At 47.1% G+C, this 24,811-nt stretch overlaps 5 protein-coding genes across 6 annotated transcripts; 1 reads left to right on the top strand and 4 right to left on the bottom strand.

Moving 5' to 3' along the window:
- LOC8083998 (acetate/butyrate--CoA ligase AAE7, peroxisomal) lies at positions 251-5,412 on the bottom strand. Its single transcript, XM_002465338.2, has 3 exons — positions 4,829-5,412; positions 3,006-3,596; positions 251-1,480 (listed from the first exon to the last, which is right to left on the bottom strand). Exons 1-3 carry the CDS (start codon positions 5,042-5,044, stop codon positions 581-583), a joined length of 1,707 nt encoding a protein of 568 aa, XP_002465383.1. The 5' UTR covers positions 5,045-5,412; the 3' UTR covers positions 251-580.
- Positions 7,711-11,272, bottom strand: LOC8083997 (acetate/butyrate--CoA ligase AAE7, peroxisomal). Its single transcript, XM_002465337.2, has 3 exons — positions 10,873-11,272; positions 9,040-9,630; positions 7,711-8,851 (listed from the first exon to the last, which is right to left on the bottom strand). The coding sequence occupies exons 1-3, from the start codon at positions 11,119-11,121 to the stop codon at positions 7,946-7,948; spliced, it is 1,746 nt and encodes a 581-aa protein (XP_002465382.1). The 5' UTR covers positions 11,122-11,272; the 3' UTR covers positions 7,711-7,945.
- LOC110434145 lies at positions 13,485-13,952 on the top strand. Its single transcript, XM_021457910.1, has one exon. It carries the CDS (start codon positions 13,518-13,520, stop codon positions 13,788-13,790), a length of 273 nt encoding a protein of 90 aa, XP_021313585.1. The 5' UTR covers positions 13,485-13,517; the 3' UTR covers positions 13,791-13,952.
- Positions 16,009-17,119, bottom strand: LOC8083996. Its single transcript, XM_002465336.2, has one exon. The coding sequence runs from the start codon at positions 17,030-17,032 to the stop codon at positions 16,379-16,381; it is 654 nt and encodes a 217-aa protein (XP_002465381.1). The 5' UTR covers positions 17,033-17,119; the 3' UTR covers positions 16,009-16,378.
- On the bottom strand, positions 22,349-23,864 carry LOC8081085 (universal stress protein PHOS34). Of its 2 annotated transcripts, none has more exons than XM_021451309.1 (4): positions 23,425-23,864; positions 23,177-23,292; positions 22,923-23,065; positions 22,349-22,743 (listed from the first exon to the last, which is right to left on the bottom strand). In XM_021451309.1, exons 1-4 carry the CDS (start codon positions 23,630-23,632, stop codon positions 22,671-22,673), a joined length of 540 nt encoding a protein of 179 aa, XP_021306984.1. In that variant the 5' UTR covers positions 23,633-23,864; the 3' UTR covers positions 22,349-22,670. The 2 variants fall into 2 exon arrangements, with proteins under 2 accessions (XP_021306984.1, XP_002465380.1); XM_002465335.2 differs by having other exon boundaries at positions 23,177-23,283; positions 23,425-23,863.

Genomic DNA, 24,811 nt, shown 5'->3' with positions numbered 1-24,811 from the left:
CACGGGCCGCGGCTTTTGCACTTTTCCTAGGATGGCAGATATCCAGATACGCGGCTCAGGCCTGACGGATGGATTCTGTCTGTTCTCGCCTCAAAAAAATCTGCACACGTCGCCGTTGGTGAACAGCCTCTGTTCGTTTCGGCCTAGCCATTGCACATCAACTCGTCCTAGGCCGGAAAGCAAGTGAAGCTGGAGAGATACTGCTGTTCAATCAGCTTTCCCAATCTTTTCAGATATATCTTTCTTTTGCTTCTGTTCATATACATCTCGAATATTCCATGTGTAGTTTCACGGTTTTACCGTGCCAGAGAAATAGCATTTGGGTAATTTGTTGAGAACTTCTTAACTGTCTAACCAGTACCATGCCCTTGGAATACCAGTCGCGAGTTCGTTACAAAGTTCAGACCCTATCTGTTTCACAGACAAAACACGGTTTATGGGTCTGTGTTGGTCGTACAGTAGGGATCGGATGTTATACAGAAGAAACGCAGTTTGCGCATAGTATTACAACTTCCATCCCTCCTACGAATACAGAGTATACTGGGAGCAAAGCAAGAGACGAGGTCGATCACATTCACATTCACATCCTGCTCTTCCGGACGGGACCCAGTTCCTTGGCCTTGGCCCTGAGCTCATGCTTCTTGATCTTGCCGGTGGCCGTCTTGGGCAGCGGCCCGAACACCACGGACTTGGGCACCCAGTAGCCGGGCAGCCTCTCGCGGCAGAACGCCATGATGTCTCGCGCCAGCGCCGCCTCGTCGGAGCGATCCACGGCGGCGTCCTTGAGCGTCACGAACGCGCACGGCGACTCCCCCCACTGCTCGTCGGCGCGGGCCACGACCGACGCCTCCAGCACCGCCGGGTGCAGGTACACCGCCTTCTCCACCTCCAGGCTGCTGATGTTCTCCCCGCCGGAGATGATGATGTCCTTGGCGCGGTCCCTCACCTCGACGTACCCGTCGCCGTGCCGCACGCCCAGGTCGCCCGAGTGGAACCACCCGTTCTCGAACGCCTCCGCGTTCGCCCTGGGGTTCTTCAGGTACCCCTTCATGACGCCGTTCCCGCGCATCACGATCTCCCCCATCGTGGTGCCGTCGGCCGGGACGGGCGCCATCGTCTGCGGGTCCACGACGTCAAGGCCCTCCAGGCCGACGTACCGGACGCCCTGGCGCGCGTGGAGGCGGGCGCGCTCGTCGGCTGGCAGGCTGTCCCATTCCGGCTTCCAGGCGCACACCGTGGATGGTCCATAGGTCTCCGATAGGCCGTAGGTGTGAGTGATGCGGAACCCAAGCTTCGACATTGCCGCCAGCACAGAGGGTGGCGGAGCAGCGCCAGCAGTCATGACGTCGACGACACGAGGCAGGGGGAGAATCGTGTCGGCCGGAGGGGCGTTGACGATGGTGTTCAGGACGACCGGTGCCCCGCAGAAGTGAGTCACGCCCTGGTTGGCTATTGCTGAGAAGATGGCCTTCGCTGAAACCTGTCACGCATAGTGTAACGGAAAAAGCAAAGTCAGTTGCGAATTAAAACAGATTAGGTGAAGAAACCTGCCCGTCACAGCTTGGTTGCAACCGTGCAGGGAGAAGAACACAATTTTTTAATCATGTGTTTTGTAACTGTTCGTTAGTCGTTACTTCACCAAAAAGCCTTAAATCAAACCTCATACACTCAATGACTCAAAATTACACAAACAAAAAAAAGTTGCCAAAGAAAGTCAGAACCAAACAAGTGATTCAAGAACACCAAGCTTTGGTCAAAATGTGCTCCCTCCAGTCCATCAGTGTAGGGCGCATTATGATTTGAAAAGGTCAAACTTGCAAGTTTGACCAATAATTAGTCAAAATGCATGCTTAGTGTACAAAGCTGCATCAATATGTTCATATTCTAATTAATCTAAAAATATGTTGATTTTGGAGCACTTGCCAATATATTGTACAAGAGAAGTCAAATATCAAAGTTTATGATTTCTCCTTATAAAATACACCTTACATAATGCATGGAGAGAGGTTTCCAAGGTTATACATTTGATTTTTGGTTATCTGACATTCTTGGGTGGAGACAGAATCAAGTATGATGTTTGGTGCATATGAAAATGAGTTATTGTTAGAACTACTGTAGCATCTGGGAAAAAAAGTTTACTTTGGGATCAAAGGGTATCGAGGAAGCCAAACATCAAGCCAGCAATGCACTAGGTTTTCCTTAAAGGACATGAACAACATTGGCCCAGCTAAATGTGGACCTATTCTAACAAGCCCATCTTGTTTTCCTGAGTTATAAGCAGTTAGTACAACTTGTGATATGGACGAAATTCTACCACAACATATTAATGAGAAACCGAAGTGAATAAGAAAGATAAGACATCATTCAGCTTCCAATTAAAAACTTCAATATGTCCTGCTTATACCGGAGCAGATGGCAATCTCAATTCTAGCCAGACAATATACTAATGCAGTACCTACCAAGTACCAAAGTATAGTTTCATGTCATGTTTCTCCTTTTACCTCCATATCATTTAGGCTAACATCTTTTGTGTTTACACTACAATGTTCTTGAAAACTGCTCCAAAACATTGATCAATAGCAATATAGCATCAATTATTAGTTTCTCTCCACACATTCATACTTGATTAATTACTCCATTCATCATTCTTTATTTTTCTCTATTAGTGCTAAGTGTTTCATCTATGCAGGATTCCTTTTTTATTCTCTATTTGTCTTTGCAAATATACCATCCTTCCTCTTTTTATATCAATATGCTAAAAGCAGACACCTGGTGGCATTAGCATCAACCAGTGTCTTTTCCAGTGACCTGACTTGTGCTCTTGTTCATGAAGTTGTGCAAATGATCTTCTATTTTGCATAGACATGATATCCAATCAAACATGAGATTACATGTATGCATCTCATAAATGTTGCTACTTTCGTTTTCTAAAGAGCTTATGTTCTACATGCATTTGATAATAAGTAGTTTAGCATGTATTTATTTATTTAGAAAAATAAGTATACCTGACGAAGACATATACTTGTCCCACAAAGAGCAGCAAGTGTCCATGTATAGCACCAGCCATTGCAATGGAACATTGGCAAAGTCCACAAGTAGACAGCGCCTTCGTTCATTCCCCATATCAAAGCACCACTCAGTGACATTAGGTAAGCTCCCCTGTGATGCAATACCACACCCTTTGGGTTAGAAGTTGTCCCAGAAGTATAACCTAGTGCGATACTCTTCCATTCATCCTGTGGTGGTTTCCAAGCAAATTCAGGATCTCCACTTTCCAAGAATGCCTCATACTCGATGGCTCCTTTTCTCAAAGCATCTTGGAGGGTCGTTGGATCGCAAGTTGGGTCACCAATAACTATCAGAAGTGGCTGTTTGAAAGCACCTTTCTTTTGATCAGCGATAATCCTCAAAGAATCCTCTGCCAGGGTGAAAAATTCTTGGTCAACCATGACAACTTCTGCTGAGGAGTGCTCTAAGAGAAATGCTACAGTGGCAGCATTTAATCGAATGTTGACGCAATTGACCACTGCCCCAGCCATGGGCACTCCAAAATGAGCTTCATAAATCGCTGGGATATTTGGGGCTATTACAGCTACCTGAGATTCAGGAGAAACTAATAATCAATAAAAGAATATAGAATGTATCAAGTGTGCGTAATTAGCAGAAGTTTTATCTGGGAACAAGTAAGAAATTAACACAATAATGGCATATGGGCAATCAATACTGTATTCAGGATTATTTATGATATCATTGTTCCGTATCTCAAATTTTTAACCATCAGTGAACATGGATCTGGTGCAGACAAGGCAAACAGAGTAATGACTGCAGCTGCTCAGGGTTTCCTTTTACATTGGCAGATGGACGGTGAATTAGTGGGTTGGACTTCCAATACATTCCTGGACAAACTTCACCACAACATTCCCAAACAAGCAACGACCATTGTCAAATGTAGTGAGCAGTGATTTCTGACATGCTTTGTTGAAACAACAGATTCTTATCAAAACTTGGAAAAAAATGTGATCATAGTTCTAATTTGTAACTATATGCAGGTGACTATGGCAGTATGGCACAACATTCAAGATCTGCCTTGTAGCAAGATGCCACAGATGTGGTAAATGAGCTAAATTTGGACTGTCTGGGCCATGGGGATACTGATAAATCGTGCTCTTTGACATATGTGCGGCCAACCATACTAGTGGTGAGTGGTGACAATAGTGAGCACACGCTTGGCATCCTATTTCAGTTGGATGGCTCCCACTTCCCACCGGCATCAAGACATGAAAACGGTTGATACTACGTACCAACAGATATGACAGTGATCATGTGATGCATCAAATACTGTCTTGTGTTTGAGCACACAAGAAAAATTAGCTGAAAGACCAAACTAATTAAGCTTTCCAAGATGTCATGCTATTTACACCAAAGAGAAACGGTTTCGTTCAGCCACCCATCTAATTCCATCACCATAGGACACAACCATCTGTTTCAGCGTTTCACCAGTCTGTAATAGGCGCGTATGGCTAATTAGATCAGTGTTTCTACCTGGGCGCGTGGTGTGTATTTGTAAGGCCCTTACCCATTTTTCTTGTTAATCGATACTCTGCTTGTTTCACAAAAAAAAACAGGAGTTGACAGCCTAGTTTATCAGCATAGCGTTTACTTTCATGGCAGGTTGCAACAGCATAACCGTTTAAAATTACTATTACTGTTACATCGTCAAGGGTAAAGAAACTTTCTCGTCGGAAGTCGGAACAGCCAAGGAAGAAGACCACACAGGCACACAGATAAAAGGGATAGGGAGGGAGGGGGGAAGAGATGGAGGCCGCACCGTGCTTCCGTGGCCGACGGATCGGCGCGCGAGGGCGGAGGCGAGGCGGCGGCAGCGGGTGTAGGTGTCGGCCCAGGTGTAGCGCACGGGCCCGTGCACGACGGAGGCCCTGGCCGGGTGGGTCAGCGCGGCGCGCTCGAGGAACCAGAGCGGCGTGAGCGCCGTGTAGTTGGCGTCGTTCCGCGGCAGGTCGTCGATGTCCCGCTCCGCCGCCATCTCCGCCGCGCACCACACCACCAATGCCGGCCTCGGCAGAGCTGAGGCGTGACTTTGACTTGTGTGTGGGGGTGGGATCCGGAGCGCGCAGAGTCGTCCGAACAAGTGGGGCGCTTCGCTTTGCCGTTTTTTATGTGTGTTTTTGGACAGCCGCTGCAGCTGGCGCGCGCCGGGTCGATCCCGTGGTGCGGGGGAGGTCGGAGATGAGGAGCGGGCGGTGGGGATCTGCCGGGCGCTGCCCGTGGCTCGGGTTTTTTAATGGCGGCGGCGCAGTGCGCACGGCGTCTGTGCGGGGAAGGTTGGTGGGTGGCGCTAGGCGGCGGCCGGCGGGTGGTGGCTAACGCCGAGGCTGATCCGTTCCGGTTGGATTTCGGGAATTTCTGCTGTTTGTTTATGGGCGGTGTGGACAGGCGTCCAGTTTTTGGTGGTAGATAGACGGATCCTTAGATGGCGATTGCTATTCAAGTATATTCAGGAATGCATGAATTGCATGGTGGTAGAAGAGCTGGCCTCCTCAATCAACCAAAAAAAGAAGGGTTATTGCTGGATTGATCAAGTGATTGATATCTGTCATATGGCAACAGTTATCTATAAGCCGTGTTTAGGCCTTGTTTAGTTCTCTAAAAATTTTGCAAAATTTTTCAGATTTCCCGTCACATCGAATCTTTAGACGTATGCATGGAGTATTATAAATATAGATGAAAATAAAAACTAATTACACAGTTTAATTAGAATTTACGAGATGAATCTTTTGAGCCTAGTTAATCTATAATTGGACAATATTTGTCAAATACAAATGAAAATGCTACTATTCCTATTTTGCAAAATTTTTTGGAAGTAAACAAGGCCTTAGTTCTTTAAGGGAAAAATTTCACGACACTGTATCACTTTTCGTTTGTTTGTGTTAATTATTGTCCAACCAAGGACTAACTAGGTTCAAAAGATTCGTCTTGTAAATTCCGACCAAACAATAGAATTAGTTTTTATTTTTGTCTACATTTAATACTCTATGCATGTATCTAAAGATTCGATGTGACGGAGAATCTTAAAAAATTTTGAATTTTGGGGTGGAAGTAAACAAGGCCAAAACGATATTCAAAAGATATGCATGGATGAGGCTCAAAGCATACACATGCATGAATACGGTTATTAGGTATTTAAACTACCTTACAATTGACAAGAAACTTCGAAACTTATACCTAGAACTAGAATTGAGGGGGTATCTCCAAGAGTTTAGTACAATTTACTTACTAAATCAATAGGTCTAGCAAGTTAATAAAAGAAATAACAATTATAAATTTTGTTCTTCTCCAACAGTAACCAATAATAGCTTTCTAAAATTTAAAAATTTATAGTAGGGTTCATATTTATTTGTTGTTTTTTGGTTTATAGAACCAATCATATCTTTTACTAGAGGAAAAAGGAGTTTTCTCCACTTTGCAAACTTGTGAGTTGAAGAGGATATTTAACAACTTTTTATTTTTAACTACTTCTTTTGCTAAATTGTTGGAGAGGATTTTTTTTTCTCTTTTTGCTAAAAATTTGAGATAGAAAGTTGTACCAAACTCCGGGAGATGACTACTCCCTTCATCTATAAGTTATTTTAATTTTTTAGAGTCAAAACGTATCAAGTTTGACCAAATTTATGTAATAAAATAATAACATCTAAGATACCAATACTAGATTCATTATTAATTATATTTTAAATTTGATGTCATAGATCTTTATAATTTTTACTATAATTTTGGTAAAACTTTAAAAAACTCTCTAAAACAATCGAAACGCCACACATCATGTTTTTTTCGAGCAATGAAATTATGGCAGAATACAGGGATGTTTGAGACTGCCCTATTTTCACGTATTTTAGCTCTGTTTCGTGTTTTTTTAAGTCAAATGATTTCACTTTTACGTATGTTATTCGAGAAAGAAATAGTAAAGTTATTAGAGCATCTAAAGAAATGCAACAAACTCTATTTTTTATGATGCCGACGAAACCACACTAAGGCCTTGTTTAGATCCAAAATCTTTTTAGATTTTGATATAGTATTTTCATTTGTATTTGATAGTTATTGTTTAACTATGGACTAACTAAACTTAAAAGATTCGTCTTGCAAATTATAGGTTGTACAATTAGTTTTTGTCTATATTTAATGCTTCATACATATGTTTAAATAAGAAATCTTATAGACTTTTAGAATCTTGAAGAAATCTAAACGTCCTTCTCAGATTAGCGTTGGCTCGAAACGTCGCTTTTTGCCGGACCTCTCGATTGCTCGGGAGCTTTTGGGTTTTGTCGTCACGCTTAACTCGCGGTGGAGAAAATTTGTTGGAAACAGCCAGTACTATAGCAAGGTAAGGTTTGAAGCAGCACTCCGGAGATAGCTCTCGTTGAACACGTCGCGGCTTCGAAAAACGCAGCATTTTCTTTCTCCAAAAAAGAAGAAAAAAGAACCGCAACTGACATAACTATCGGATTCTATTGCCAATTTTGTCGCCATGACTGCAAGTGAAGATTGAGAAGGATCTTATCGGTCGCCTTCACGAAACGAAACCCAAACCATGCGCCCTGTGTGTGACCTGTTCTTCCAACATGAGCAGAAGCCCAGAACGGACGGACGTCGGAAACATCAGGATTACTACAGGCGCGCGCACGCGACCTTTGGCGCTAATTCTTCTCAAGAAACGTCATCTCCTCAGCATATGCTGCCTCCAAACCACTATACAAATTTATCTCAGTTCTTACTTATATACCGAATCTGATCTGAACTTCTGGTTTCAGAACGATACAAGCAAAGCACTCAAGTTATTAGGCCTCTTCAGAACTCAGGAATTTTGTATGCACGACGACTTCGAGCAAGATTCTGAGTCCTTGCCCAATGACACGCTATCGCCCCAGATCTCTCACATCCTGCTCTTCTTCACAATCACAGGGCCGAGCTCTTTGGCCTTGGCCCTCAGCTCGTGCTTCTTGATCTTCCCCGTGGCCGTCTTGGGCAGCGGCCCGAAGATCACCGACTTGGGCACCCAGTACCCCGGCATCCTCTCCCGGCAGAATCGCATGATGTCGTTGGCCAGCGCCGCCTCGTCCGACCCATCGGCTGCTCCGTCCTTGAGCGTCACGAACGCGCACGGCGACTCGCCCCACCGCTCGTCGGCCCTGGCGACCACCGAGGCCTCGAGCACCGCCGGGTGCGTGCACACCACCTTCTCCACCTCCAGGCTGCTGATGTTCTCCCCTCCCGAGATGATCACGTCCTTCATCCGGTCCCTCACCTCCACGTACCCGTCGGGGTGCTTCACGCCGAGGTCGCCCGAATGGTACCACCCGCCCGCGAACGCCTCCGCGTTTGCCTTGGGGTTCTTGAGGTACCCCTTCATCACGGCGTTGCCCCGCAGCACGATCTCGCCGTACGACTTGCCGTCGGCCGGGACGGGCGCCATCGTCTTCGGGTCCACGACGTCCAGGCCCTCCATCGCGATGTACCTGATCCCCTGCCGGCAGTGCAGGCGGGACCGCTCCTCCAGCGGCAGCTCGTCCCACTCGGGCTTCCACGCGCACACCGTCGAGGGGCCGTAGGTCTCTGACAGGCCGTACGTGTGCGTCACGCGGAAGCCGCGGATGGACAGTGCAGCCAGCAAGGACGGCGTCGGGGCGGCTCCGGCCACATTGACATTGACGACGTGGGGCAGCGGCAGGAATGTCTCGCTTGCCGGAGCGTTGATCAGGTTGTTGAGGACGACAGGTGCGGCACAGAAGTGTGTCACTCCTTGCTTGGTAATGCCTTCGTATATAGCCTTTGTGCTCACCTGCAAAGTGCAAAATGGTGTTTCAGAAATCATAATCACCAGAGCTCAAACGAATTGTATGCAAAGTGTTCTTGTTTTTTCACCAAATAATTGAGTATATGTAGCTAAAATTAAATGTACCCTGCATAATAAATTCATACATAAATTTAGGACCAAAGTGTCGTCCAGGACATAAATGGTTAACATACCTGGCGAAGACATATGCTTGTTCCACAGAAGGCTGCCAGCGCCCAAGTATAGCACCAACCATTACAATGGAACATGGGCAGAGTCCACAAATAGACAGCCCCTTCAGGCATTCCCCACACAATGGCAACACTGAGTGCCATGAGATAAGCACCACGGTGATGCAACACGACGCCTTTTGGGCTGGAAGTAGTCCCAGAAGTGTAGCCTAGGGCGATGCTCTGCCATTCATCCTTTGGTGGCTTCCAATTGAACTCTGGGTCACCAGTTTTCAGAAACTCTTCATACTCTATAGCACCCTTTCCTAGAGCATACTGTAGAGACTTTGGATCACAGGTTGGGTCACCGATGACGATCAAGATTGGAGGCCTGAAAGCCGATGTCTTCTTCTTGGCAATTATCTTTAGTGATTCTTCAGCTAGGGTGAAGAATTCTTGGTCTACCATAACAACTTCTGCCACAGAGTGTTCAAGGAGGAATGCTATTGTCTCAGCGTTTAACCGAATATTGACGCAGTTCACAACAGCTCCTGACATTGGGACACCAAAGTGACCTTCATAGACAGCTGGGACATTAGGGGCTATCACAGCAACCTAAAGAAACCAAAAACAAATCAGTCGATATCAGTAAAGCAAAATATGTATAAAGATAAGAAATAAATATCTGTTTCTTTATAAAAATGTAAAAGGGCACCGGAATACGGTAAGTAATACCCTAGGAACTACGTAACCAGAGTGTTTATGTTAGTAGCTAAATGGGTCACCAGTTAATTTTATAAAAATTAGTTTTGTTGTAGATGTGCAGTGGCAACACAAATTAAATATAAACATCATTTAAAAATATATAGATCGTCATTCGACAAGTTTTTTTTTTCTTTGCGAGGAATCAGGAATGCCTTTTTTCTGCTACAAGGTTGGATGTGTTTTTATTTTGTAGTCTTAAGTCTCACAGAGTGACAGAGACAGAGTCCAGTGTCATGCACAAGACAAGAATAAGATAAGCTTATCTTATTTTGACTAGAAACAGTAGGATTGCCATATTTCATTTTGCTGAGCAAAGCATAGAGTAACATCAGTTCAGGCACCTTCTAAAAGCAAGGGTATACCACAATTTACTAGTTGGCGAAAAAAGATGCAACAATCTGCAGCCACTTGCTACTGATCTGGACTAGACAATTCCACTACATCCTGCCTACACAAACGAATCTATCTGGAATAGGTAATCCAACATAAATAGCACCTTATAAACAGGGAAGATCACCTGCTTTGGCTGCTTATACTAGATAACAAAGGGTAACTACTACATAGCGGAAGAGCAGGGAAACGTATCACGGCTGATCATAACATTAATGCCTATTAAGATGCAACACGATTACACGAATATACAGCAATCAGAAAACTACATTTAAAAAAAATGAAGAACTGAATAAATAAGTTAACATGGGGATAACTACATATAACACACCAGTTTTTTTTCTACTTTTTTAAAATACAAAGACTATATATCCTACTTGCAAAGGTAGCAATCAGGAAAAGGGCCTCCTGATTGTCGCAAACGGCTCATCTTGCATATAAAAAGGTACTGAAATTCTAATCACTGTACACTCTGGTCCCGTCCAAATCTCCATGGTAGCAGAATTGAAAATTAACTTTTTTACTCTATTGTTAGTGCACAACTCATATAATTAAAAGTACCCCCAAAAAATCCGGACACAGTCCACGAGTTTATATGCTTTAGGGGAGAAAACATCGACCTTAATAAATTATAATAAATTACTACTGTGTATAAAAAAATGGAGAAAATAGAAACCACAGAAGGAAATCGAGTAAATTCACCGTGCTTCCGTGGCCGACGGATCGGCGCGCGAGGGCGGATGCGAGGCGGCGGCAGCGGCGATAGGTGTCGGCCCAGGTGTAGCGCACGGGGCCGTGCACGACGGACGCCCTGCCCGGCTGCGCCAGCGCCGCGCGCTCGAGGAACCAGAGCGGCGTGAGCGCCGTGTAGTTGGCGTCGTTCCGCGGCAGATCGTCGATGTCCCGCTCAGGCGCCGCGGACCCGCTCGCCGGTCCTCCCATGGAGCCCATCCTCTCTCTCTGTCTCTCTCTCTCTCTCTCTCTCTCGCTCGCCAAGATTGTGACGATGCGGCACTACAGATTAGTACTCCCAGTCAGTGTCGAAAGTGTGATGAGGGAGAGAGAGTGGAGAGAGGAAGGAGACGAGGCGACGGCGCCCGGGGAGCTCACTGCCATTTATAGCTCCGTGAAGTGAAGCCTCGCGCTGCGCCGTGCGGGCGACTTGTACGCGAGAACGGCCGTCCGATCAGAAACGGCTGGCCTGGATCAGTCCAGCGCGGGAGGCGCCGGACTTCCAATCGGACTTGGCCTTCGCAACCACCCCACCCCACGGGGCCAGCGGAATGGGCCGAACGAGCTTTACGTGGGCACGGGCACGTATACCGGCGTACGTACGTGTGTCGTCGAGCTCTGTGGTGGCTGGCCCATATGGGCTGGTGAGGCTGGTCAGTGTGGCCCACATAGGTCAGTACTATTTCTCGATTTTTATTATTTCCGCAGTCGACCATGAAACTTTGTAGTCTGGCGCTCCATCGAAATCGGGCAGACGCGCCGAGCACCAACAGCTGCTGGTCTCCGATCTCTAGACGTTGGACACCTTTGGACTCAACCATTCCAGTGGTGGATTGCAGGAGATTGAGGGGGGGCTCTGCTAGTCATGCGAGCTCGCAAGTGTGTTGGTTCCGTGTGCGAGGGTGCTAGCTAGGCCCAGTAGCAATGGAGGCATACAACATTAGTAGCCTAAAAAAAGTTAGAATAAAACTATTAGACCAATTTTAACGTGGTTTTATCCGAGTTTTATAGACACCTATTAATAAAGACAGAAAGATGTGATAAGAGTTTTATAAGAGTAGATAAAGTTTTATGGAGATAAAACTCTTCTACATTATTTTTAAAATATACATGTATTAGTCATAAAACTCTTATTGAAGATGGCTTTAATGAAGCTAGTAGTGGCATCTTGGTTCTCCTCGATCCCCACTATTCTCTTTGGTATCTGTCTCTATACTTGAGATTATTTTTCTTTCATTTCTCTCTCCACTATTGTGTTGTACGGTGGGTGCCCCGTCTCCACAACATATGCCTCGATAGCTTCTTGGATTTTCGGTCAGATGAAATTATTGTCTCCTCTGCAAGAGCTAACATATTGCAAAGGACACTTCACTTGTGACATGGAGAATGGATGCCGACGTGTATGTTGAAGCAACGCGCCACCGTGTAGCGTTGGAGAAGACCTCAAAGGCCCCCGATGCCAGAGAAGTAGCAAGAAGCTACAAGATGAATTTTGTCTTCGTTTCCGTGCCAGCTGATGCATGACAGCTGACAAGCCCTGATGAAGTGGATGCCTTTGATGATCTGGCGCCGTCCTCGTGTGATGTAAGGGATGATGCAAGCGGCGGCAAGTGGCGGCATCTGCGTGCTCTGCTTTCCTGGCGTGGTTCAATGCATCGGTCCGATGCGTGTAGTACTCCTACACAAACGGAGGTGCGGTGTGCCAAAAAAAAAAAAATCCAAACTTCAATTGGACCGTTGCGTTGTTACTGAGATTGGATTAAGAAGGTGAGCATCTCCAAGAGTTCCCTAAATTCCACTTGCCAAATTTTCTATTTTAGCAACTTGATAAAATATTTGCCAAGTCAAAATTTGTTGTTTCTCCAAGAGTTTGCCATTTGGGCTTGCTAAACTAAAAAATGAGGCCCACAAACAGGCTTTTGGACCAACGGAAATAACAGGCAGGGCTCTCGACCGATTGTTTTCTGCACCGCCGGTGCACCCGCGACTGTAGTCCTTGCCACCGTCGCAGAAGTATGTCCGACAGGAAATCATCTCCTCCCTGATCCATCGCAATGAGTCTGAAAAAGAACGATCAATCAGAATCCATACGAATTGATCTTACAAGAGTCTACTCAAGAGTCTACAATAGAATAACATGAAATTTTAAACCCCACTGGACCGGCAGAAAACAGTCTACAATAGAATAACATGAAATTTTAAACCCCACTGGATCCATCACCTCAACATCAAAACGACATTCGACAGAGATGGGAACCAAATTGGGCGCCTCCCCACGGAGTACTACACTGAAACAAACCTCCCCGACCTGCAACTACAACGTGCAGAGAGGCAGAGCAGCCCGGGCACCCCACCGCCCACGGCCGGCCGTGCGCTTCCTTCCCGGCCGCCGCCTTCCAGCTTCCCATCCCGCATTCCCGTCCTCCTTCCTCCCCGTTCGCGGGCGCCCAATCGTCGTCGTCGTGTGATGCGGTCAGCAACAGCAACAGCACCGCGGGAGTCTCGAGCGAGCGAGATGAGGAGGGGCAAGTCGGCGGCGGCGCCGTTGAGGAGCCGGTGGAGCTGCCGTCGTGGGAGGCGTGCAGTTGGCGGGGGCGCTCTGCGTGCGCAGGGAGATGTGCGAGGGGAGGCGGCCGGCGGACGCGAGTCGGGCGAGGTGGGCGGCGGCGGCGGCGGAGCTACGGTGGAGGGAGGCGGCGGCCGACGAGCAGCTGGCGGCGGCGCGGGCGCGCCTGGCGGAGGCTCTGGCGGAGCGGGAGCGGGCGCGGGCGCGCGCCGCCGAGCTGCAGCGGCGCCTCGAGCAGACCTACGGCAAACGAGCGAGAGGACGGAGGAGGCGAGATCGGCTTCCAGGAACGCGCGAAGGAAACAGACTCCACCGCGCGTGAGGTATGGCGACGGAATCCGCCGCGCGGATAACTGCACGCGCGGAACAAAGTTTTAGCAAGTTAAGGATTTTGGCAAGTGTAAATAGCAAATTGTTGGAGAACGTTTTTTGCAACTTTTGCCAAATTTTGTAGTATACCAAATGGAATAGCAAACTCTTGGAGATGCTCTTCACGAGTTAAAATTTATTTTCCGTCATTTAAATTTAGATACATGTATAAAGTATTAAATATGAATTATTTATGATTCTAAAAATATAATTAGAGAGTAATTTGTAAGACGAATCTTTTGAACCTAATTAGTCTATGAATAGATAAAAGTTGTTAAATAAAACAAAATGCTACAGTATTAAACTTTAACAACTACAACCAAATACCACCTAAAACATTCTCATGCACAGTAAATTTTGGACCTGCTACTTATTGTGGCGCCCAACCCGGTCAATGATATTTTTTATGAGTATTATTATGCCTAATCATCAGGAATAAAATTTTACAATAATTATTATTACTTTTGCTAAATAATTGCTGCATGCCGTTCAGGCAGTAGATGTGCTACCAATCACCACGAAAAAATATTTTTCCTAAAAAATTATTATTACCTTGGCCAAATAATTTCAGTGGCAATAAGTTTTTTCTACCAGTAAAACTTCTTTTTTATTGCTGCTATCATTTGCTTTCATAAATAATTTTATATAAGATCGGATGAGGAAATTTTTATTACTACTATTATTTGGTTCGATAAATAGCAGAAACTTGTAGTATCTGTATTTTAAAAATTACATGATGGAGTAGAAAATCAAATATTTTCTCCTGCAACCGTAAACGTGTTTAGAATGATCCAGCTATGCAGCAGTAAATTAAAACATATTCAACCAAAAGACTAGTCCTTGATAGGAGATGGGAACTACTCCGTAAATGCCAACTATGTATTTCAAAAAAAATCTCATAATACTTTGCTTTCCAATGCACAGACAATGCCAGCGGCTGATGGACGAAATATTTCCAATAACGTGCGTTTTTATACTGTAGCACATTTGTAACTATAGCAATGAGTGTCTAATTATAAATTAATTAGGCTCGAAAGTTTCGTCTCACACAATACATGTAAATTGTGTAATTAGTTATTTTTTAATCTATTTTTAGTGTTTTATATAAGTGTCTAAATATTCGATGTGATGGAGCGAAAAGTTTGTAGGCGAGAACTAAATAGGGCCTAAGAGGAGGTAGAATGATATTGTTCATTTGCTAAGGACATGTTTAATAGTAATAGGTTCATAATATACGAAACTGAGGTGAAGGAAGGAAATTCTTTTTTTAAAAAAAAACAATTTTACACATCCTCTCTCCTACTCATTATTCTTCTTGTCTCACACTTTCCCTTTTTTCTATTAATGGAAATAGCGTTCTTTTAAGATTATTATTTGTTCATCGCTAGCCAACACTAAGGGCCTCAAGGCCCAATCAAGATGGGCTGAGCTCTTGTCCCCTGTCCTTTTCCAAACGATGCAAATCGAGCCCGTGGAGGCTTGGTAGGAGCTAGCCCAGGACGTGTTCAATCTCCTCGTCGATCCGATTCTAAAAAAAAAAACTCCTCCTCGATCCAGTCAGCCTTGATTACGTGTGGTCTCGCCCAGTCACACCGACTGAAGCCCGAGGCCGGATTCCACCCACCAGCCAGCCTCCAGGAAGGAGCACGGTGGAAACAGGAAACAGTATTCTAATCGCGACCAAACCCAACGCGAGAATTTGACTTCGTTTATTCGAAGTGGCTGCCTCGTTCTCCTGCCGTCGCTACTCTGTTTCTTATTTCTAGAAGATTTGGAGTGCGAAATTGGGTGTTTGAATACTGACTGAATCTATCTACTAAAACTTTCGCACAAAATAGAAGTGTTAAGTTTTTGTTCGTATAGATAGGACAATGCAAAAGCGCTAGTTTTTAGGTCTGTCTCTTTCTGCATACATACCGCTCCGTCCGTGTTCGCTGCAGAGTCATGGCAGTTGCATCAGCCTTGCATTCAGGCGCAAGCAAACCTGCCCGCAAGCACTCCGGAAGCAAACTGACGTGCGAGGCTGCTGAATTGAGGCGCAAGTGAGCCTGACATTTCCCTCCGATCCCTGCTCGCCACAAAAAAGTCTGAATACAACTCGTCCCGTTCGTTCGGATCGTACAATCGGCCGTAGGAAGTTTGAAGAACAGGCGCGGTGAAAACTTGCAATGTCAGCTGCAACATGAAAACTCATTTGGAGGCCTTTCCACTTTATACATATACTTATATGACGAAACGGTCTAATATCAAATATCTGTTCTAATCCTACAGTATTTAAAGTAGAATAATTACACGGCAAATTTCGGTTGCGCTATTTCAGCTTATATCACATGGAGGTCGCATCATGCCATCGTACATGCGTTTTGACAGGGTACATGATCACAACAGGCATTCATTGGGACAGAGAAAGGAAATGAAACGAAAAGAAGAGAGAAAACGAAGAGGATCAGATGGATCATCAGAGTTCAGAGGAGCTGATGAGAACACCTACTGGCCGATCGCATCGGCTCATGGATCAGAGGAGGGAAGGGAGCTTGCTTGTCAGAAGAGGGAGAGCCAATGGGGCGTCTTCTTGGGCAGGACGCGCTCCTCGATGGTCCGCAGGCTGGGCTTCCACCCCCTGCTGGACAGCTCCCGGCTCAGGAACTCCGGCCGGTGCTCCTCGAACCCGTCCGCCGGCCTCGCCGCCTGCGCCTCCGCCTCGTCCTCGTCCGGCTCAGGGGACTCCGCCGTCGCCCCTCGCTGCGCCGGCTCTTCGGCGTCATCAGCGGCCTCCGCCCGGCGGCCCTTCTGGGACGACGACGACGACGACAGCTTCCGCCTGAGGCCGGGCATCGACCTGGACCGAGCCAGGGACCTCGCCGCCGACAGCGCGCGCCGCGCCTCGTCGGCCGACACCTTGCCCCGCGTGGCCGGCAGCAGGACGTACACCCCGCCGGCGCCCAGCACGTGGTCCGCCGGCAGCGGCGCGACCTTGGCCCCGCCGCCCTGCTGCTGCTGCTGCTTGTGGTGGTGGTGCTCCCGGCGGCGGCCCAGCTCCTTGAGCACGCGCGCGTCGACGACGAAGTGGCGCGGGTGGTCCATCATGAGCTCCGCCACGGACACCGGCTCGCTGAGCGCCCGCACGCTCCCGTCCGCCATCACCACCTTCCCGCCGCCGCTCGCCGCCGCGGCACCCGACACCAGGTTCCCCATTTCGGGTCGATCGCGCGCGCAGCGCAGGCAGCAGAGCCACGGACAGCAGGTGTGCGAATGGCGCTCCTGGGCGGACGGGTCGGAGGGTATTAAAACGGTTGGCGGGAGCGAAGAATTTCTAGCGATTTCTTCCTTTGCCCCCCCGGTCGCATTCCACTCCACCAAAGTCTCGCCGCAGCGGCAGGGGGTTTAGTTGGCGTGGAGCGGATGCGCAGGACGCGGCCAGGGGGGATGGCGGGTTCGGTTTGAACTGAACCGCTTCCCTCCCGCGTTGACTCGTCTCCCACACGCACACGGTGCGCACCGCGGCGCAGCACCGTCACGACGGCCCTGTGGCTCCCAGACCCAGGCTCCCAGCTCGCTCCGACGCCTCCGTCTCTGGCGGCGCGGCGACTGTTCTGTTCTGAACGCATTCAACTCGGCGACAAATCCGTCGGGGACGTAGTAGACCTTCGACTTCAAACAGGGTTTAAATCTCCGTTGTATCTTTCCAAAATTTTCTGGGAAGATTCATGAACGTTTGGCACAGCCGGGCCCGGGAGGCTGCACATTTCCGAGCGTAACAGGCGGGGTGACAGAGGCATTGCATAGAGCAGGAGCGGGGGGAAAAGAACTTGGAAAGGTGAAGGAAAATTACAGGCGAATTGGAAATTAGCTGCAGGATTAGACAGTTTGATTAAAGAAGAAGTGCTGCTCGATTTGGCTGGCAACTGGTGGTGAGTTCGGTTCGGTCGGGCTGGATGCAATGCAAGCGTACTTTTCTGTGTCAGCGACGAAGGTGACGTGCGACCACTTTGCCGTTGGGGCTCCCCACTCCTCTCTCTCTTGTTTTCAGCAATTCAGCTCTGGGCTACGGCTAGCTGCTCGGCGCCAGTTCCTTATGAAATTGCTTGGAGGACAATCGAAGTCTCCGTTGTGGCGCTATTGTTGTTGGTTTTTTTTTTTTATGAGCGAGGATTAGTTGACGGCTACTCGGCTAGAATAGTTTGGTGCCTGTCCGCGTTTTGTACCAGACGTGATCTTTGGCCTTGTTTAGTTCTCAAAAATTTTCAAGATTCTTCGTCACATCGAATCTTTGATCGCATGCATGAAGTATTAAATATAATTGAAAATAAAAACTAGTTACACAGTTTATCTGTAATTTATGAGATGAATCTTTTGAGCCTAGTTACTCCGTGACTGGACAATGTTTGTCAAATAAATACGAAAGTGCTACAGTAGCTAAAAATGAAAAATTTTGTGAACTAAACAAGGCCTTTGTGTGCGTGCTCCCATGATTATTGTTCCAGTCAATTATCAATTATTAAATAAATTAAATAAACATAGCTGGGACGACCGACCTAAGATGGTTTTGTAGGCTTAGTTTGCCGACATTTTCTTCGTTTGCTTGAGACAACGTTTTGTGATGGTTCCATCAATTCAAAATCTGTTCGTCCAATCTTCTGTAAACATTCATATGTGTGTCCGTTGAACGTATTAAAAAATGAACAAAGTAGACCTTCTGTCAACAAACCCGTTGGATAAACGTATCTAAAAAAAAGAACAAAGTAGACCTTCTATCAACAAACTCGCTCGCTCACTCCATTGTAACGGGGAGTCGTGAGTGTTGGAGAACGGCCGCATCCTTCCCCCTGGTGGCGCCTAAGGATGTCCTTCAAGCCCGGGAACCTCCGACCTCAGGAGCGTCGGAGGATATCCTCCGCCAAGGGAACCTCCGTGCGATTGCGTGCGGGGTACCCTGAAAAGAGACTAATATTGATGATTCGTCTCGTCGTGATGTGTGCAGGGAGTGACACTAGCGGAGGCCCACAAGCAGAGAAAGGAGCAACCTCCGACCCTCCCAAGTCTGAAGATGGCGAGGGACGCGGAGGATGCAAGGAACCTCTGACGCGTCGAAGGATCGGCGACCGAGCAAGCCAAGGAACCTCCGACACACAAGTGGCGAAGGATCCTCGGCCGGGCGGAGGATCCGAGCCTTCGACCAGCTGAAGCTCTAGACAGAGGACGCGCGTGGGGTTTGTAGTGTGAAATTACACAGATGACTTAGGGCCAGTAGACTGTAAAAGGAGAATATGCTGGGATATTCCCCCACCGTCACGGGGCATTTTTGTAAATATCACTAGGTTGGTTTCCGAGCCCTATATAAGGGGGATGCCGTCATTAATAAAAGGCAGAGAGCATTCACTGTATTCACCTACTGTTGAGCCCACTGTCTGTCAGCGCTCAAACCTCTCACGGCACCGAGTGAGAAGGTTCTCGATCCACCGTATTGCTGGGGAGTGCAGAGAGCCTTTTCCCAACAGTGAGGTCAACCAAACAATGGTGACAAGTTTTGGAGTTTCCTGGACAACATCTAGCGAACGCCTGGTCCTACAGTGATGGTGGGTTCAGGTACTTTTCTGGTTTGTGGGCTACAAAGATCTCAACGTTTTCTGGTTTGGTTAAACGCATGTTTCATATGTATACGAGATAATACGAAACTATTTATCACTCCAATACTCCATTGCCGACAGCTTACTACCAGGAAATCAAAATCGTCCAGAAGCAGCTGATGCAAGCAGCGCCTCGGGAAATTTCGTACTTGTGGACAAAATTTGGCCAAAAAAACGCAGGTCCTAGTGTCCTAGGACCGCGTGACGGTGGGTTCAAGTACTTTTGCCGGCCGTGGCATTCATGCCAAATCGCCATGCTCTTCTACCTGCAAACATCATTGCCTCAGACTAGTACAGTCTTTGGGCGCCAAACATACTTTGTGTGAACCTCACTCCTGTGTTTCCAGCCCTAAGCAGTCTTTGAATACTGCTTGTAGATAGATGCGTAGAAACCATGTGTGAAGAGAAGAGATGTACTTACGTTCAATCTTTTTTTTTAGAAAAAAAAATACGTTAAAAAATGTCAGGAGAGACACATAAAGTCTTCGCTACATTTAAAAGGGATCGTATGCTTTGCTTTGCTTGCGAGAAACTTCCTTTGCCTATTTAATTTCTTGATTGATGATTAGGTCAATTTGTAATATTCAGTCTTGATCGCAACTATGCTTGTCTCTTTAATTTAGAATACTATCCTATCAAATTCAAACCCATGCACAGGTGAGAATTTTGTATAAATTAGAAGTCTACGTTTAGTCCTATAATAACAATTACTTATCTCCGCACGTACTCTTTTTAGACATATTTTCTTTGGTCTAAATTATAAGTCATTCTATTTTTTGTTAAGAACCATAAGTCATTCTGTTTCAATTTGTCATATTAAAAAAGTATATTTAGAACCGAGGAAGTATATTAAAAAGTTACACTCTCCACAGAATCCAATTTGTCACACATCCCATCCATCTTCTGCATATTTCGTTGTCCGAGCAACGATTTAATAGCCAATATTCGTGTCCAAATTGGTAAGGAACACGAACACGGCTACAAGTACAGGATCCATCACTGTCACCTGCAAACCTAAACGGCTAAACTTACATTCCAATTCTGATTTTTTTCTTCTTCTAGGTGTTCATCATGGCTTTGCATACCCCGACGGGGCCAAGAAAGACACAGGGTGGCGTACGAGTTGAGTTGAGCCTGGCCAAACAGCTGCCGTACGTAGTGGTGGTCGCTGGACATGAACATGATGGTTTCCGGCTGATCAGAGAGGGATGTGTACCAACCAAAACCAGGTCCAGGCAGGGAGAAGGAGAAGCTTCGATTGGTCGTGGGAGCCATACCAAAATCCAATCCACGGCTCGCTCGTCTTCTCCGGTCGTCGCTGCTGGACCAGCCGCTGCCGGGGCTTCTAATCCAAACAAGACCCCCGTAGACAACCATAGACCTGCCGTTGCGCCCATTTGCTAGTCGGAAATGTCGGACCAACCCCAACCCAACCCAACGCAATGCGACCCTGCCTATATTTTTCCCCTTTGATCGATCGATCGGTGTGAAAAGGACGGCTCGCTTCCTGCCCAAGCGATTCCGTTGTGTTGCATGCATTGGTTGGGGAGTCAATGCAAGGGGAGATAAACAACACTATACAGATCTGATGGAATGGACATTTTTTTGATTAATCGTAGTCGTAGAGCGACAAGGCTACAGAGATTCCTGCGTTGGTTCCAACCATACGAGTACCGCGAGAACGAGTTGCCGGAGTCCGTGCGTGTTTTATTTCCTACTATTCGTTTCTAGAGCTTTTGGGTCCAAAAGAAACGTCTCTGTTGTTTTCTGTTTGATAACGCCCCCGTACGCACAGAGCACAACTTTTGTTCTCCGAGTGGTTGTGAACGTGGCAATGTGCTCGAATGCTCTTTGGAATGTGGTTGTGAACTCTGTTGTTTTCTGAAGTTCTGAAGTACATGGGGATGCTATTTGGAATGGCCAAGTCCAGTTTGGAGATGGAGCTTCAGCTTGAAGCTGTGTTTGTAGGTGCTTCTGAAATGTACGTCTAAAGCTAATAAATTGCTACGTACGCAGGCGGCTACAAAGGTATGGAAAAATCCAGTTTTCAAAAGGAAGATGACCGTACACGGTATCCTATACCGAGGAAAAAGTAGGAAAACACGCACCGACTCGTAAGCATCATGAGATCAGGACTTGACAAGGGGAGTTTTGCATTGGTGGAGCAGTGGCCAACACTTCGACTGCAACAGTCACCGAAGCTGCATGCGGCCGAGTACTAAAAAGGGCTCGTCAGCTTCGGGAAAAATTGGATCCCAATTGACAATTGTGTGATTTGATGAAGCGAGCAGTAACTATAGGGTATATGGATGGGAATGGGTTGATCCGGTCCAGATTTTGGATCCGGTACGTGGCCTCAAAGGCTCATTCAGAGGTTGATTGTGCTATTCTTGTAGTGTCAATATATGATGTAGTGCTTGTGTTTCTTTTCTAAAATGCTCGCTAAAAGCTATTGTTTATGTTGATTAAACTTGAATCTGTAGTTTTATCTCTTCTAATATTTTTTTAATGATCTTGCCAATTTCGAGTAGTTTGAGAGTATCTGACCTGAAATTTCGGTTACTATTTTCTCAAGCAGTTTGGCCTGAATGCGAGAGTACCCGGAATTTATACTACTATATTTTTCTCAAGTAGTTTGGGAGTACCTGAACACGAAAGTACCTGAAATTTTGATTACTATTTTCTCGAGACAAATTTCAGGTATCAAATTCTGACTGAAAAGTCAGGTATCCCGCCTTGGCTTCTTTTTTTTTTTAATTCTTATCCCGCCTTGTCTAGAGCCCAATCTCCACCCAACACAGTGGCGAACCGTTACGTAAGGAAATTCTGACTGAAAAGTCAAGTGTCGGCCTTGCAGCCCAAGAAGAACAGAACATTGAGCCCATTTCGGTCAAACGCCTACTAGGCAACTGTTCTTATAATATAAGTACTGTATAACAAGTAGCATCAAGATCCTATTACACTGGTGGTGCCGTGGTACCACTATATAAGTTTGTACACATGCCGCTCCGTTGCTGTGAACAACACAGGTTGCACACACATCTTCCTATCTTGCAAAACACGTAGATTTGAAGCAAAACTAAATTAGAAAAAAAAAAACAGGGAAAAAACATGGGGGCAAAAGCGAAATTGCAGAGCAGCAGCTTCGGCATCATGGACTCATGTTTGTGATGCTGAAGCATTTGGTTCGTGCTATAGCTATACTGCTACGGCTTGACGATGAGAACAGGGCAGCTCGCATTCCTGAGACAGTAATCACTGACACTTCCAAGGACAGCCCTGCAATATATACATCCAACGGCGGCTATCATTCACCGCACACACACAGAAGTAAAAACGCGCTAAAAGCAGTTGATTTCACAGCTTGCTAAGCTCGTACTCGCAAATCGCCACCGACTGACAGGAATCCAAATGTAAAAAACCGACGGGAATGAATGAACCCGGCCCTCACGTCGTACCTCTTGAAGAAGCCGTAGCCATGGCTCCCCATCACCAGAACGTCGGCGCCGAGCTTGTCCGCCATATGGCAGATGACGGCCCTGGCGTCCCCGACCGCAACCTTCGCCTCCACCTTCATCTCGTGGTCACTCCCATCCACGTCCTGCAGGCAAAACCACCACTCGGGGTGTGAGATCGGTCTCTGCCGGTCGACCGCTGTCGTCGCAGTCTCGCAGAACTGAATTACTGAAACGTCAGCCCGTAGCCTGAGCACCTTGCTGTAGAGCGTGCAGAGCTTCTGCGCCTTCTCCACCACCGCGTCCGCCACCTCCCGGCTGTACCTGTCGATCGCCGCGGTCACCTCCTCCGCGAACAGGTAGCCTACCGCGGCTTGCGCCACAGGGATCGTCAGTTTCTCGACGACGGTACGAGTACGACGGGGGACTAATTAATCAAAGCTAACAAGCCGGCGCACACAGGCAGGCAGGTCTCGATCGCGTGTGGGGAGAAGCTAGCACGTACCGGAGGCGTCGAGAACGGAGTAGGCGGGCGGCGGCGGGCGGACGTAGAGCAGGATGACGGTGTCCCCGCGCGACGCCGCGGCGAAGGTGCCGAGGCACCACCGCAGCGCCTGCACGCTTTCGTCGCCCTCGTCCACCGCCACCAGGATGCGCCGCCCTGGCTTCGTTGCCGCCGCCGCCGCCGCCGCTGCCGCAGTCTCGCCTCCCATGCTCGCGTCGCTGCACACTCGTCGTCACGCAACCAAATCGATCTCGGGGGCCTGCTTGGTCACTGGAAGCTGCGACTCGTGGATGGGGACGGCCAAGAGATTCCGGGGCCGGCTTTTTATGTTCGGAAAACGCCGCGCGGGCGGCTCCCGGTTTGTGTAACGGTGGCTCGCTTCCGCGGTATCTTTTGGGTGGTTGATACGAATCACGGCGCACCCGTAGACGGTGGGGATAGATCCATAGTGCCGCCCAATGCAAATACTAGCATATTGTCGCCTTGGCGCCTGCAGCGGGATTAGATTTGTGGGGGGAATGGGCCGTGGTTTTCCTGGCCGCGCCTAGATCTGTATCCAGTCCGCAGCATGGCTGCATGGGCATGGTACCACCGGATTCCGTGTGTGAGACGGTCAAACCATGAGAGACTTCTCACCGACTCTGTGTCTCTCTGTGGACGCAGTTTTTCTGCGCATGTGCTCTCACTCCCTCCACCACTGGATTCGCATTGAGAAGTGTGCAAACATATATCTCAATGCAGATTCGCTTTGAGATGTGTGTTTGCACACTTTTCAATGCGAATCTAGTGATGGAGGGAGTGGGAGCACATGCCCTCAAGGGCAAAAATAACTTTACCGTCTCTCTGTCCGTGTGGGTCTTACTGTACTATTTTGTTTGTTTAATTAAAATTAAAAAAAATCCGTGTGTGGCGCTTGATGGGGCTAGCTGCAGTGTTCTGAATGTTTTTGTTTCGTTTTGCCGGACCCATGGGCCGCAGGAGCGGAGGGTTTACGCATGAGCCGCATTTTGAGGACTAACGGACAAGCCCAGCCCAGCTTGCTCGAGGCTCTTCCACTCAAAAAAGAAAAGGAAAAAAATCTACATTATCTCTCTCTCTCTTTTTTTTTTGTAAAAGTTCATTTTTTTGGAACTCCAAAACTGGACAAAATATTTCTCTTAACATGAGTAGATATGCACAGTAAACATATAATATAATATGATTTAGTCCAACAACATAATTATAAAAGTTGCAGCTATGAATTATTTCAATTAATTATAGAAAAGCATAAATCTAGAGCTACAATAAAATATTGGAAAAAATCTACATGATCCCCCAAACTATCTAGGTTGGACTACTTCACCCCCGAACTATAAAACCAGATATTCTACCCCCAGAACTTTCAAAA

The sequence above is a fragment of the Sorghum bicolor genome, chromosome 1 (assembly GCF_000003195.3).
Source record: "Sorghum bicolor cultivar BTx623 chromosome 1, Sorghum_bicolor_NCBIv3, whole genome shotgun sequence".
Classification (NCBI taxonomy): Eukaryota; Viridiplantae; Streptophyta; class Magnoliopsida; order Poales; family Poaceae; genus Sorghum; species Sorghum bicolor.
Note: the sequence above shows the minus strand (reverse complement) of the source record. Positions and strands in the feature narration are given on the sequence as shown.

Bases quoted from the DNA above. Each gene is read 5' to 3' on its own strand.
- LOC8081085 (XM_021451309.1), bottom strand. From the start codon at position 23,632: ATGGGAGGCGAGACTGCGGCAGCGGCGGCGGCGGCGGCGGCAACGAAG. The intron at 23,293-23,424 runs GTACGTGCTAGC...CTGTGGCGCAAG, and splicing joins CTCCGTTCTCGACGCCTCCG to CCGCGGTAGGCTACCTGTTC. The intron at 22,744-22,922 runs GTACGACGTGAG...TATATATTGCAG, and splicing joins GGCTACGGCTTCTTCAAGAG to GGCTGTCCTTGGAAGTGTCA.
- LOC8083997 (XM_002465337.2), bottom strand. From the start codon at position 11,121: ATGGGCTCCATGGGAGGACCGGCGAGCGGGTCCGCGGCGCCTGAGCGG. The intron at 9,631-10,872 runs GTGAATTTACTC...TGGTTTCTTTAG, and splicing joins CCGTCGGCCACGGAAGCACG to GTTGCTGTGATAGCCCCTAA. The intron at 8,852-9,039 runs GTATGTTAACCA...TGCACTTTGCAG, and splicing joins CAAGCATATGTCTTCGCCAG to GTGAGCACAAAGGCTATATA.
- LOC8083998 (XM_002465338.2), bottom strand. From the start codon at position 5,044: ATGGCGGCGGAGCGGGACATCGACGACCTGCCGCGGAACGACGCCAAC. The intron at 3,597-4,828 runs GTGCGGCCTCCA...CCTGAATCTCAG, and splicing joins CCGTCGGCCACGGAAGCACG to GTAGCTGTAATAGCCCCAAA. The intron at 1,481-3,005 runs GTATACTTATTT...TATGCGTGACAG, and splicing joins CAAGTATATGTCTTCGTCAG to GTTTCAGCGAAGGCCATCTT.
- LOC110434145 (XM_021457910.1), top strand. From the start codon at position 13,518: ATGTGCGAGGGGAGGCGGCCGGCGGACGCGAGTCGGGCGAGGTGGGCG.
- LOC8083996 (XM_002465336.2), bottom strand. From the start codon at position 17,032: ATGGGGAACCTGGTGTCGGGTGCCGCGGCGGCGAGCGGCGGCGGGAAG.